Source organism: Larus michahellis, chromosome 15 (assembly GCF_964199755.1).
Source record: "Larus michahellis chromosome 15, bLarMic1.1, whole genome shotgun sequence".
Classification (NCBI taxonomy): Eukaryota; Metazoa; Chordata; class Aves; order Charadriiformes; family Laridae; genus Larus; species Larus michahellis.
This window is the reverse complement of record NC_133910.1, coordinates 1,466,856-1,480,946: the sequence shown is the minus strand read 5'-3', so window position 1 is coordinate 1,480,946 and position 14,091 is coordinate 1,466,856. Positions and strand designations below refer to the sequence as shown.

At 60.3% G+C, this 14,091-nt stretch overlaps 1 protein-coding gene across 1 annotated transcript; it reads right to left on the bottom strand.

Moving 5' to 3' along the window:
- Nucleotides 1-1,784: 1,784 nt before the first annotated feature.
- On the bottom strand, nucleotides 1,785-13,226 carry SAPCD2 (suppressor APC domain containing 2). Its single transcript, XM_074608560.1, has 6 exons — nucleotides 12,796-13,226; nucleotides 8,126-8,259; nucleotides 4,970-5,116; nucleotides 4,737-4,838; nucleotides 4,085-4,198; nucleotides 1,785-3,667 (listed from the first exon to the last, which is right to left on the bottom strand). The coding sequence occupies exons 1-6, from the start codon at nucleotides 13,199-13,201 to the stop codon at nucleotides 3,539-3,541; spliced, it is 1,032 nt and encodes a 343-aa protein (XP_074464661.1). The 5' UTR covers nucleotides 13,202-13,226; the 3' UTR covers nucleotides 1,785-3,538.
- Between the last annotated feature and the right edge of the window lie 865 nt (nucleotides 13,227-14,091).

Genomic DNA, 14,091 nt, shown 5'->3' with positions numbered 1-14,091 from the left:
AGGCCCCAGAGATGCTGGGAGGGCTGGAGCCCCTCTGCTGTGGGGACAGGCTGAGAGAGCTGGGGGGGTTCAGCCTGGAGAAGAGAAGGCTCCGGGGAGACCCTATTGCAGCCTTTCGGTCCCTAAAGGGGGCTTGTGAGAAAGATGGGGACAAAGTTTTTAGCAGGGCCTGTTGCGAGAGGACAAGGAGTAATGGTTTTAAACTAAAAGAGGGAAGATTTAGACTAGATATAAGGAGGAAACATTTTGCAATGAGGGGGTGAAACACCCAGGTTGCCCAGAGAAGTGGTGGCTGCTCCATCCCTGGAAACGTTTGTGGCCAGGTTGGACGGGGCTTTGAGCGACCTGATCTAGTTGAAGATGTCCCCGCTCACAGCAGGGGGGGTGCGGTACTAGATGGCCTTTAAGTGTCCCTTACAACCCAAACCACTCCATTCCTCTTCCTAATTCTCATTCTACATGGTGTTGCACCCAGGTTTGACGACGTCAAGCGCAGAGGGACCCAGCTGGGGCAGGCTGGCAGGACCTGCCTTGGCGGGGACAGGAGAGACCTGCTCCAGCTGTTCCCGGTGCGGGCCACAGCTTCACCCAGCACCTTCCAGCTGCGACCAGAGCCCTGGAGGCACGTCCACAGCTCTGGGCACAGCCAGCTCTAGGGGGAACAGAGCCTGAGGAGAAGGGAAGATGTTTACTCGTATCACCCGGTACATCGCCTACAGCCCTGGCCACAAACCCCAGCCTCGTGGCTCCAGGCACAGGCCAGGAGCAGTGCCAGCCCACGCAGTTAAGGGCACCGAAGCGGACACAGCCCCGACACACAGGTGAGGGTCAGGGACCCAGAAGCAGCATGGCAGCTCGAGGCCAGCCCTGCAGCTCACAGGGGGACCCCGATCCCAGTAGGGCCGTCGCTCCCCTGGCAGTGTCCCACAGGAATCCCACATCCAGGACATTCCCTGGGGCTGGGGCAGCTGCAGGGCAGGGGCAGAGCTGCCCTGGCTCTGCACAGGGCGGTGTTGAGCGGGGACAGTGATCCGCTCTTTCCTTTGAAAGCCCTCTGCATCCAAGCAGAGTCATGAAATGGGAATTGAGGGCAATTATTGTCCCTCTCCTTGCCCCGTCTGGGACTCATGGCTGCCCAAAGCACCACTTAAAAGAGGCGGCAGCAAAGATCCCTCTGCCAGCTGTGGGGGACTTGGCTCAGGCCCCCCTCCCGACCCCACTCCCGACAGGGGCGGCTCAACCCCGGAGGGCTCTGCAGGGTGCTGGGGGCCCAGCTCACCCCACAACCTGCAGAGGGGCAAAGGAAGGTGCCCCACGTAGAGCCCCCAGGTTTGCCCCGAGCAGGTGCTGCCCCCTTCAGCGCAGGGCAGGGGGATGTGTGCCACTGCGCTGTGACAGCGGGGTCCCCTCCGGCTGTCCCTGAGAGCACCGCGGCCACCACCGCCCACAGCCAGGGGGGCCAGCCCCCAGGGAGGGAGCCTAAGAAGAAATAAGAGGTTGTGAACTACACCAGCATCGCCAGCACGGCTTCTGGAGGAGCAGGCGGACGAAGCTACAAGCACTGGAAGGGGTGCAGGTGGCTTCGTGACCCCAACCCACAGCAGCACGGAGAGACCAGGGGTCCCCAGCTCCAGAGCACAGGGAAGCCCGGAGGGAATGGGAAAGGGCATGGGAACATGGTCTGGACCAGAGACCCTCTGGGCTCCTCGAGCTCAAGCCACATCCCCTGGGACAGGACAGTCCGAAGCAGCAGATAGGCTGATTTAGGCAGAGAGACAGAAGGATAAATTAAATAGTTCACCCCACTTTATTATCCCTACAGACAGGTGATTCTCCTCATAAAGAGGGTCAACTTTTATTCAAACCTCAGGCAGAACAGGCACCGGACACCAGAGGTGGCATCATGAAAAGAGACAGCAGTACCGATGCCCAGGGAACACCTAACACCCTACTCCTGCAGGCAGGGGACACGCCAAGCCATGGCCTTGCTCCTCGTCCTCCTCCCTCTCCCCGGCTCTCTGCCCATCCCCACTCCGACACAGGGCAGCAGGCACAAGGGCAGAGCAGGGACTTGCGCCTTGCAGCGAGCTTCAGGTCAAGGTCAACCTCAAGGCCAGGAGCTGGACAGGACAGACATCACTGTACAGATAAAAACAGGAGCGAGAAAGGAACTGGTCGGCACGGTGCCCAGCCCAGGGCAGGTCCAGCACCTTCTGCCCAGCTCAGTGCATTGTGCCACAGCGTCGTGCCGGGAGAGTCAGAGCACGAAACAACCCTGGGGAGAAAGGTCCTGGTCTTGGAGCTATGGAGGGCCAGGCCTGTGCTCCGTGGGGATTCACAAGGATCTCCTAGGAAAGTACCATAAACACCACGTACCAAGCTACAGTGGAAGACATCACTCAGCCCAAGCACCACGGAGCTGGGCGGGAAGGAGGAGGTATTCTGAGATGCACCAGTCTAACAGGACCCACGCTCAGACCACCCCCACTGCCCCAAGAGACCTGCAGAGGGGTGCAGTTCGCACTCAGGATGTCACCCCGGGGAGCCGGCACCCACCACCAGGAGAGGCGAAGCTGCCATTTCTCCACGTGGGGACGTGCAAAGGAAAGAGCCCGTCAGCCTCCGCTCCGTCGCCCACATCCAGTTAAATACAAAGCCTTGTCCTAAAGCCCATCCGTGAAGTCAGGCTCGCGTCAGCATCCTCACGCTGTAGGACATCACCTCTCCTTTTGAGGTCATCACGAAAAAACATTATAAACCCGGCAGTGATAAAGAAACATTTGCCAGGCCAAGCCAAATAAAGGGATGTAGAGGTGTCAGCCTCAACCTGCAAACAACCTGAAACAGCAGCTCAGAGGTACCGTCTACCTCGTTTGGGTCTATGGCTCATTAACTACAGGAGCCTGCAGACGTGTAAACAGCGACTATGGCATCACTACCACAAACTGGGAAGAGGGATTACTCCAGGAGGAGCATCAGCTCGGGCACTGCTCTAGCCCGGGAGAGAGTCCCTGGCAGTCAGAACTCAGGCGGCAGAGCGCAGCCAGGCGTGCCCCATCGGATTTTTCAATCTTGTCCTCTGACAGTGGGACAAGCCGCCCTTCAACGGCCAGGCTTGCCTGGAGATGCCAGCAGGAGCGTTGAAGATGCATCATCTTTTTCTAAGAGTGGCCAAAATTCAGCCTAAGTCAGGCCAAGGGCACAGCAGCTGCCCCCCCACGCAGGCAGCACGGGCAGCGGCCGTTTGCCCCCGGGCATTGGGGATCACAGGGTGGGGGTACAGTCCCTGCAGTCCCTTTAGAGACAGAAAAGGAGCAGCTTGAGAGCAGCACGGCTGGAAAGCCCAGCAGCAGAGCAGCGCAAGGATGCTCCCCAGATGGGGTCAGGGAAGTGCCTTCCCGGCTCCCTCCCACAGAGATGCCACCAGCAGCACCGGTGTCGAGGTACGACACCTGGAGTAACGGGTGCAATGGGTTTTGGGCACGAGTCCCACAAAACCCCCGGGGAAGCTCAAGGACGGGGAGCGGGGAGACAGGCGCTAGATGAAGGTAGAGTCCAGCTGGCTCGTCTCATGGTTATTGCGGGCGCGAGCCTCGAAGAGCTGCTTGATCAGCGCAGACTTCTCCTGCTCCAACTGGGTGATGCGTTCGCTCTTGTCAGTCACCTCCTGCACGGGACAGAGGAGAAAAACGCTGCTCAGAGAGGAAAACACCGGCGTTTGGTGCTGGGATGGGAACCCCAGCAGTGAGCCCAGCCCTGGCAGGGGCATGGTGGGTGCCCCTTCCCCAGCAGCCCTGCTCCCAGACCCCAGCCGCCGCGTCGGCACCCGCTCACGACGTGCAACGCCTTTTCCCTCTGGCAGGGATGCCCCATCCCTGCCCACGGATCCTCACCCAGCAAACAGGTGGGCACAGCTGTGTGACTGGGGGTCTCTAGGTAGAGCCCACACGCTGGGATGACCAAGGTTGGCCAAGCTGAAGGAACACTTTCCACTGCCTTGTATTCCTTCCCCAGCCTCATCCCCCCGCTCCTTCTACCCCAGCCCCTCCCCAGGGGGATCTCCTCCCCCCGTACCCCCACTCACCTTGGTGAGAAGCCGGTTTTGCTCCTTCAGCATGTTGATGGCTTGCTGGGAGCCTGCTGAGGCTGGGGACGCCACAGGGACCAGCTTGCTCAGGGCCGAGGAGGAGTTCCCTGGCTGGAAAGAAGACGAAGGGCAGGGATGAGACATTGAGCTTCCTTCCCAGTGGTCCTGCCCAGGCTTTCTCCAAGGCCAGAAGCTGCTTCTGTGGCACAGGGGGAACTGAGAGGCACAGCACTGGCCTGAGATCCCAGCCCAGGCCATCACGGGGTCTCCACCAAGGCAGGCAGAGATGGGAAGCATTCCTGGTGGCATGCCCAGTTCCCGCCAGGAGCCCGGCAGAACAGCCAGCTCTAGGAGGGCTGACTCAGCACCTCAGCAGGATGGTTTCCTTACTCACTTGACAATGACTACATCTTTTTGGGGATCTCCTTTAGTCCCCCAAATGCCTTGAGTGTCCTTCAGCCCAGCTTGGCACCAGCTGTGCTGTCCTCTTGGCCATCCCCCATCTTGCCCAAAGAGCCAAGTCACCTCCCCAGAGCCCAGGGCAACTGTGGCAGCTCCAATGTCAGCCCAGTCACCAGCATAAGCAGGGGACAGGATGGGTCCCAAGCTCACAGAACCAACCACATGCTGCTAAATCTGCTGCTCTCACCTTGCCGGTGGTGGAGAGCAGGTCACCCAGGCAGCGGTTCACCTCCTGCAGCTTGGGGAGCAGGCATCCCAGGTGGCTCTGGCTGCCCTCAGGGAGGAATTCCTGAGGATGGGGAGGAAGAAGAGGCTGGGGGTTATCATAGGGCTGGCTCCAGCTCCGGCCAAGTCCCAGCCCAGTTCTCCAAACCCACGGAGCAGCCCCAGACCCACCCCAATAACAAGCCCCAGACTCACAGCACTAGTTTTGTTCTTCCCCAGGAGCCTCTGGCGTTCCTGCATGAACTGGATGTGCTGGTGGTACCACTCCCGGGCGCGCTCTACCAGCTCCAGACCCTGCAGCAGGAAATCCTTCTCCTGCTCCAGCTCCTTCATGTGCTTCAGCTGCAGGACAGAGCACACAGAGGCGTCACCCCCTCCCCACCAAGGCTCCGCTGAGCCCCAGCAGCTGGCTTCTTCACAAGGCGCAGAGGGATACGGAGACAAGCCAAGGTCCCAGCCCCTCTCCCCACACAAAGCCGCGGAGGAGTGAGATGAGGGGCTGCCTGATGCTGCTCTGCGGGAAGAGTTCTCCGGTTTGGGAGAACAACTGAAGCAGGCCAAGGACAGTCCATCCTCCTGCTCCCTGCTGCAAAAGCAGGTTTCTCCACCTCGGATGCAGCAAGGGCAGGGCCTGCAGCCGCTCCCCAAATCCCCCGATTCTCCCCATCAGCCAGCAGCACAAACACACACGGCTTTCGGCAAGCAGCCAAGCTAAACGTGCAGACTGGAAAGCCAGGGGGAAACGTACAGCCCCGTTTCACCAGCAGCCTGCTCCCTCCTCTGCTGCACCCCCGAGGCACCCTGGAGCTGCCTGCCCTGCTGCCTCTGCCACAACGCAGCCCGGCCCCCACCGCTCACAGCACAGACTGGGCTCCAGGAGTCTCCTCCGGGCACCAGTGGGACTTTGATCGCCCAGAAGCTGCTGGATGCTCAGTAATCTCTCCTGATGCTTTGGAGACCATCTAGAAACGGGCAATTCAGCTCAGAAGTGACCCTGAACGGATCCCCACTCCTGGGGACAAGTGAGACCGCACCAAGACCTTTTTCAGGCTACCAGCGCTTCCCCGCTCCTGCCGCCAGCCCCGAAGCCACCCCACCACGCCACCCCAGCCCCGCTTTACCGTACCCACAGAAAGAAGCGCAGAGCCTTGGTGCTACGCAGGCTGTTGCTGAGGGGCATGAAGAATGTGCTGTATGTGGCAAGGACCCCCACCCAGCTCGGGCTGCATCCGGCGGCTGCCTGGCCTGCCCTGGTCCCACCAGGCTTGCTGGCCAGCACCGTGACTGGAGGAAGAGGCAGCATCCCACAGAGCAGTGGGACATCGGCAGCTCCGCTGGGCGCAGGGACGGATGGTATCTCACAAAGGATGGGATGCTCTGGGGGCAGAGGCAGCTTCTGGGGCAGGAGGGAGACAGGGCGCTGGACTTCACTGGTGCTCCCCGGGGGAGAAGGGGAGGGGACAGTGCCATACCCTGGCCCGCCTGCAAATGAAAGCGCTCAGCCTCTCATGGAAGGTCTCATCCCAGCTACCCCCTGTGGCCACGGGGAAATCAGGCCGATCGATGATGGACTGTCTAAAAAGCACCAGCTGAGCGGACACCAGCTGTGGTAGTGCAAAGGGGCCTGGGGCTGCAGCACAGCCCCCGCTTTGCTGCCCAGAATGAACCCATCCCAGCACACCCTGGGATTCGGGATGGACACGGTCGCTCCCATTCCCCTTTAGCCAAATTAGCCTAATTACAGCTGAGTGCCTTGTCTCTGGGGGACCCAGCATCCTCCCAGCACCAGCAGGGAGGTCACAGCACCACCCTGCACAGGGATTCAGTCCTCACTGGACTTAAGCCTGTTCCAGCTGTCTCTGTGCGGTCAGAAGTGGGGTCAGTACCCAAAGGCTCCTGCCAGGGAAGGCTTCTCACCTGGGGGAGAGGGACAGGGACCCTGGGGAAAGGAGCACACGAAAGGCAGTGCATACATGGGGAGGGGGAAAGAAAGGCAGAGGACCTCCCTCCCACTGCCCCCACCACAACTTGGGGAAGCAGAGGCAACACAGGCCCAGGAAAAGAGCGCCTGCGGCAGTGCTGAGGAACAGACCCCAGCTCTTGACAAGATGTGTTGGCCACCAGCTCCTTATCGCCGGTACCGGCAGCACCTGGAGCTCCTGGCAGTGATGGGCTCCAGCCTGGAGCTGCACACACAGGGAAGAGCCTTGCCAGGGAAGGAGAGACCTTCCCCTCTCCCAAGCAGCAACCCTCAGCCACCGAAACCTTGAGAGCCAGAGACCCCCCCATTCCCAGATGCAAACATCTACATTTATTACTCCTTGCCAGCACCTCTCAGCAGAGACCCCTCAGCCAAAGACCACCCCAACCCTGCGCATGGCTGCAAGGCCAGCAAACCGTGCGTGCACAAATTCCCCTCCCCAGGCCAGGCATCGGAGCGTGTTACATCCCCCGTGGCCAGCACCAGGCTGTCATCCATGCTGCCCGCGCCACCAGTCAGCCCTGCTGGCCTCAGGGAGCCGGGTGACACCAGGGCGCGAGGAGTGGAAGTGCAGAGGTGACAGTCACAGCCTCAGCAGCAGCTCCGACACCCGCCAGAGCTCGTCCCACCAATCACTCATCCTGCAGGCCGGGGCCTGGCTCTCTTCCCAGGAAAATTTAGCTTGAGCTTGTGGGCAACATGCCCAGGCAGCTCCTCCATCCCACTTGGGAGCAGTGCAGATCCCTTCATCCAGGCAATCTGATCCAAGCCTCTCCACCCGGGGATGGAGAGGGGAGCAGACCCCTCCATCCTGGCCTGCCCAGCTAAATTCAATGTTGATTTCTCTGTATTACTGGCAAAAGGTCTCTTGGGAGCCAGGAGGATCAGCATGCTTGAGCCCTGCCCTCCAGGGAACATCTGGCAGGGGACGCAGCCCGGTACCACCACTCGCCAGCGCAGAGCGTACCCAACCGTCACTGGAGTGCTTGGAAGGCCCAGAGACCCACCTGCTCCTACACCTACACGTCTGCCTTTCCCTGCCCAAGTCTTTGCCCGGGGGAAGGCACCCACGCAGTCAAACGCTGGCGCCATGGGCTGACCCTGCTCCAGGGGAAGGCAGGGGAACACGTGCCTCCTCCCTGTCTAGCACTATTCGGGACAGAAAGCGGCTCAGATGTACCTTCACATATGTCAGTGGAGCTTTGTATCCAAAATATCAGGATGTGCCTGACACCACACAGCTCACACCCGCAGGGTGGGGAGACGGCCCAAACAGAGCGGGTGTCACCAGAGAGGGACCCCTGCAGCCCACCTTCCTGCAGGGACCACGGGCCCTTTTGCTGGAGCCCATGACGGGGCTTTCCCCTTACCATGCTGAAGTCCACACCATTGGTGATGGTGTGTCTGCGGTGCTCTGCACGTCCCCTCTGATGCCTCCGAGTGTCCCCAGCTCCTGGATGGCTGCCATCTCCCTGGGACTGCGCAGCAGCCTTAGCATCACCGCCTGTAAGAGAGGAAAGCATGAGGCCACCAGCTGCTTGCAACAAAAGCCTCCCCACGGCCACTTCTATGGGACAATCTGCAGGGTGGGCTCGCAAACAGACCCTGCAGGGAGCAGCTGAGCAAAGCACCGGCCCGAGCACCTGCTCGCGTCTTTGTACGGGCAGGGCAGGCGTCAGCAATGGCTGACTTGGCTGCACCAGGCTGGCAACAGTCCTCCGTGGTGATCTTCTGCAAAAAGCAGGCAGCTTCCAGTCAACTCAACCGCAAGTGATAATGCCTCCCCTCCTCCTGTCCTCACGGGACCCCCGGACTCCCGCTTGGATGGTACAGGCTCTGCCAGGAACCCGACTCCTCCTGAAGGCAGCTCCTGCTCGCTGATGCACTTGGCCATGCAGATGTCTGTCCCGTTCCCCACCCCCCCGAAACCCCCGTGTCTGTGGGCTAACCATAGAGTAAATCAGGCTGTAGGTTTTTCAAAGTCCTACTAAAATTCCAACATCCTATCCTGCAAAAGACAGACCTACTACAAACACATGACGCTGGTGCAAATCCATGCATAACCTATTTTTGCAGATTAAGTTCATACGGGCAGGTTTTAGGCTGGATCAGACACCCCCTGCCTGTGCCGCCTGTACACCAAGCCAGGTATTGGCTGGGCACCTGCGGAAAAGTCAGCACAAGCCCCGCACCGCCCACCCGGGCAAACTCGCCAGAAACCCAGCCCCGCAGCCCCGGCCCAGCCAGCTCAGATCCCCACTTCTGGCCGAGCTCTGCCTTGCCGCCCCGAACCGCGGTGCCCGTGCAGCTGAGGGTGCAGCCAGCACCCTCCCCAGACGTGCCCGGGCAGCAAACCTGCCGCACCTCCCTTCTTGCCCCGGTCCCCTGCCGAGTCCCCAGCAGGCCCTGCCTCCTGCTTCCCCCCTCGCGCTTGCGGCTCACCCCACTCTCTGAGCACAGCTTTCCTCAAGAGTTTCTTTCCCAACCCGGCTTTCAAACAAGAGCAAGCGAAGGCAGGCAGTGAGGCAGCTAGGGAAAACATCTCCTCCTTGGGACCGCTCCCCACGTACCTGCCAGGCACCCCCACCCATCTCCACGTCCTTCTCCCATGGGCTGGGCACACACTGGCTCCCAGGCGCCAGAGCTGCCTGGCACAGGTCTCGTCCGCTCCCGGCTGCACAGGCACAAAGGGCTGCGAGTCCTGGGACAGGGCACACCGCCGCCTGCTCCTCCACAAGTCTCACAGACATGGACGCAATGGGAGATGAGGCAAGAGATGGCAGCCATGGCCGCAGGAGCCACCCCTCACCTTGAAGGCAACGAGGTCTGGGGGAGCTGCCCCACACCGGGGCTGCCTGTGCTGCCGCGTTTGCATCCGTTCTGCAACGGGAGCTGGACTCGCAGCAGGGAACGCTACGCAAGCGTCTCGCTCAGCCTGCCACTGTGTGCCGCTCCTTCTTGTCCATCACAGCATCCCACTGCTCCCACCAGCAAGTGGTCCAGCATAGACACATCTCCAGTGCGTCAATAAACGCAAAGTCTTTGCCGTCGCCCACTCATCTGTTTTGCCAACTGTCTTTGGTTTCATGTGCCCATATCTACCTGGGAGGAACCCAGCAAGACCGGTGCAACCACATACGTGTTCTCCTAGCAGACCCGTAGCACATCCTGCTTGGGAACCTGAGGAACAGCCCCAAACCCAAGGGTAGCTTCAAAAGGCAGAATCCCAAAGCAAAGCCAGGAGCACCTCTGGGAAGAGCTGCAGGGTAGAAACAACACGTTAAAAAGGTTTTTGCTGCTGTTACTTGGAAATGCCAGGCTGGCCCAAGTTGAGACTGTGGTAAGAAGGTGCTCCCTGGTCAAACAACTGAGCTCTGTGCACCTGAGCTGACGAGGTAGTAGCTAAAACAGGACACCGCTGATGAGCTGGGATCAGTTCTTCTTAGGCAAAGAGCAGGACCAGCTCACCGGAGGTGGAAGTGACCCTGCCACGAGATATGGGCTGGCCTACTGCCCACCAGAGCTTCTCTGTCCCTTGCAGGGCCTGAGCCCAACGTTCGCCAGCCAGAGCAAGTGCCCAGGACCATGAGACCTCGTGGGCGTTTTACACATTTATATCCCTGTCCTTGGCAATGGTCCAGACAATAACAGCTACCTACAAACCATCCCCTCCTCCTGCCAGAGCCACCAGCTCTCCAGGCAGCTGCTAGAGCCAGGCCACCCCAGCAGCAAAGGCAATGCTGTGCTGGGGGAGAAGGCCGTGCCCAGGTCCACCACCGACCTCCTGGGCAAGGCACCTTCTGCTCTGTGTCTTAACTTCCCCAGGTCTCAGCTCTCAGGGGAACCACAAGGGTAAAGATCCCCAACACCTAGACACTCGGACGCTGCCGTGACGGGCCACCTAGGCACCAGAGGTAGGGAAGCCATCATGGTGACTTCCGTGTCTGGGCTCACCGCACTGCCCTTGCACTTGGTGGATGCTGTTGGCTCCCCAGCAGCTGAGGCTGGTGCCCACCATCGGCTCATGGGCTGCTCCAGCACCGCCAGGCTGATGAGAACTTCTGGAAGCTGACTCTGAGCAGGGACTTCTTCAGAAGCACTTCTGCCCATAGGCAGGTGGAGGTTAGCAGGAAAGAGGGGACAGAATCGCTGTCCCACTGGCTCACTGCACCCCTGGATACACCAGGAGGATCACCTGGCCCCAGCTTCTGCCCTCTTGCCACGATTCGCATCCAAATCACCTCCGACGCATGCAGATGTCCCCCTGGACCGGCAAGCAGAGCTAGGGTGGCATCCTGTGACCACCTCCTTCCCCCAAAACACAGGCAGGGAGTCTACTCAGACTCTTTGCAGCTGACGAGCACTGATACACCATCTCCCTGCCCTTGGCTGGGTTCTTACAGAAGCTACCTCAGAGCAGCCTCGAGCCCAAACGATGTAATCTTAACGGAGACAGGGATTCCTGGACCCCCGGGCAGCTCTCAGCACATTTCTCCGCAGCGAGAAAGAGCCGTGTCCTGCCACGGCGGTGCCCAGCTCCCTCGCAGCCAGCTGAGGAGAACATCTACCCCTTCAACCGCTCCCCAGGAAACCCTCCGCGGTGGCAGGGCGCACTGGGCAGCTGTGCAGGATCTGGAGCTAAAAGAGATAGAACAAGGGCTGAGTTATAACGTTCACTAAGCTGCTGAATCAACCTGAAGTTCAGGCCTGTTGCCAGAATACTGCCCTGCACTGCGGGAAGCTGGCAGCAAGGGCTGAGGCACTAACCCTGCCCGCAGGCTCCAGACATCAGCATAACATCAGCCTACAATGGAAAGATCTCAGCAACCAGAAAGTTGCTGTAGTCATCTGCTTGCTCCTTTCCAGGGCAGAGCTTTCAATTTGTTGTTTATTTACCAAGCAGGATTTTTTCAGGTTTTTCCAGATTTACACTCTTGACGACAGAAGAGCCAACCTGCTTAATAATATTCCCTTAGATGAAGCTCCAGTGATTAGTCTGGAGGCAAAACAGAAAGCAGAGAACCTCCACCACAGTTTCTTCTCCACCTAACAGAAGAAGGGACTGGGAGGGAGCGGGTGGGAAGGGAAAGCAAGCCAGCCCAGACAACTTTCCCAAGGCAGAGGAAGTCATCACGCTCAAGTGTTGTAATAACAAGCATCAGCTCCTCACACGGACCTTTGTGTCCGTAGATCTCAAAGGCACAACTCTAGATAAAGAATTATTACCTACACCAGATAAGTCCAGAAGCCTGGTTTCCTTATAACGTCTCTGACTGCCCAGCCACAAATCAAGATGCGGTGACAGTCTCCCCTTGCCAAGGTCAGCGTGGTACCCGGGGGTAAGGGGGCCTGGCAGACCCCGCACAGGGACCCCAGGTCCCGAGGAGGGAACAGAGTCCCCAGGGATCTGGTGGTGAGCTCTGCAGACAGAGCGCTGGCCTGGCCACCCGGACAGTGCTTGGGGACAGCAAAGCACATCTCCCTGGTGCCGCTTTCCCATTCAATTGTTGTTTAATTATTTATTATCGTAAATAGTGCTGCGGAATTATCCAAACAGCCCTCGCTCCGGCAAAGCTGCTCAGCTCTCGGAGGCCCCGTGAGTCCCTGAGACCACCCACCCCCGAGGAAGGTCACCTACAGACTTTGCACCAGGGGACAACCACGGCCACGTTATGGTAAAGCCCTTAATTCTTCTTATCACCACTATAAACAGCCAAGCACCCACGCGAGGAGATGCGAAGGGAAGCACAGACGGGAGCCGCACGCTCGCCGCCCTGCGTTACCCGCGCGTCGGCTCAAAGCCCACCACAGCCCAAGCCAAAACCAGCAGGAACTTTTGGGGAGCTTCACACCAGGCCCGCGGGAAGAGCTTGCTGCTGGTTTAAGCCCAGCGGGGGGAACAGGGCTGCGCCGCCGGGGGGACCCGAGCGAGCCCCCGGCCCCCAGCGCGCCTGGAGCCGCCGGCGATGGCGCTGCCCGCGCTCCGGCGCTGCCCGTACCGAGCCGGGCAGGTTCCTCCCCGCCCCCGCTCCCAGCTCACCTCGGCCGCGGTGCGGGCCGTGCCCCGGCTCCCGCTGCCCGCCGCTCTTCCCCCGCCGCTCCTCGGCACCCCGCGGGTTCGGCGGCTTCTCCGCGCTCCGCCGCCCGCCGCCGCTCTCCAGCGGGGGGTCGGCACCGGGCAGGGCAGCGCGCAGCCCCAGGACGAACCGCTCGAAGGTGAGGTACCCGCTGGCCGGTGCCGCCCGCCGCAACCCGTCCATCACCCCGGCGGGCAGCTCCCGGGCTTCGGCTCCCCGCCAGCGGGACTCGATCTCCCGTAGGTGCACGTAACCCCGCCGCCGGTCATCCAGGATATCGAAAAGAGTCCGCAGGCTCTGCAGGAACACCCGGGGGAGCCCCTCGGTACCGGTGGGGGGGAGCGACCTGTCGCCGCGCTCCGGGGCCATCGCCACCGCCGCCGCCGCTCCCGAGCGTTACTCGCCGCCCCGCCCTCCCCGCGCTTCTATTGGTTGGAGGCGGGAGGCTCCGCGCTCTCATTGGTCGGTGTCGGGCTGCGGCGCTGGCCATTGGCTGAGGGGCAGGACGGCGGTTTGAGTTCCGCGGCGCCCGCCCCGCTCTCGGCCGGGCCGGGGGGCGAGGGGTCCCTCCAGAGGGACCGGGACACACACCCACCCCCAGCCCGACCGAGAGCGGCGCCGGCCCATGGAGGTGTCTCCTCCTCCATCCCGCCGCCATCCGAGCCCTTGCACCGCCGGTAACGGCTCGGTGACCCCGGCCCGCGGAGCGCCGCACTGGCCGATGTCCATCCCCAGCCCCCTCGGTACGAACCCTCCTTTCTCGCAGAGCCCCTTCTTTACCGGCAGAACCGCCTGCGATGGGTGCTTCTGCTGCCGGTGGTGATAACCAGCCTCGGACAGCTGGGTTTTGGCCCCTCGAAGAGGCGGTAACGGTGCAGAACGGCAAGTGGCTCTCGTTAACCTGCAGACCTCACACCCCTATATCATAGAATCACAGAATCATCATAAATGTTGTAGTCAAACTGATATTAACTAGAAAAATGAAACATAACATGTAATTGAAGCAACCAAGGGAACCTGCCGCTGCTGCTGAAAGTCCTCTAGACAGCCCCAACGCCATTTGATCATTTATAGAGAAACAGCAACGAGACATGATTGATCTAAGATTAAATTAAGGCACTAACTACTAGACAATGTATCTGTGTTGATAAGCAGGACGTCCCTGTCGAGAGAGCGTTGAACTGTAGGCCTGGTCAGCAAACCGAGAAAACCACCTGGAACTGCCAAGATTAGAAGAGAAGTAGGAAAAAGGTAATTTC

Excerpts from the sequence above, each read along its gene's own strand:
- SAPCD2 (XM_074608560.1), bottom strand. The coding sequence starts at position 13,201 with ATGGCCCCGGAGCGCGGCGACAGGTCGCTCCCCCCCACCGGTACCGAG. Across the intron at positions 5,117-8,125 it reads ATGGTGTGGACTTCAGCATG|CTGAAGCACATGAAGGAGCT; the intron begins GTAAGGGGAAAG and ends TCTGTCCTGCAG. Across the intron at positions 4,199-4,736 it reads TGCTCTCCACCACCGGCAAG|CCAGGGAACTCCTCCTCGGC; the intron begins GTGAGAGCAGCA and ends TCTTCTTTCCAG.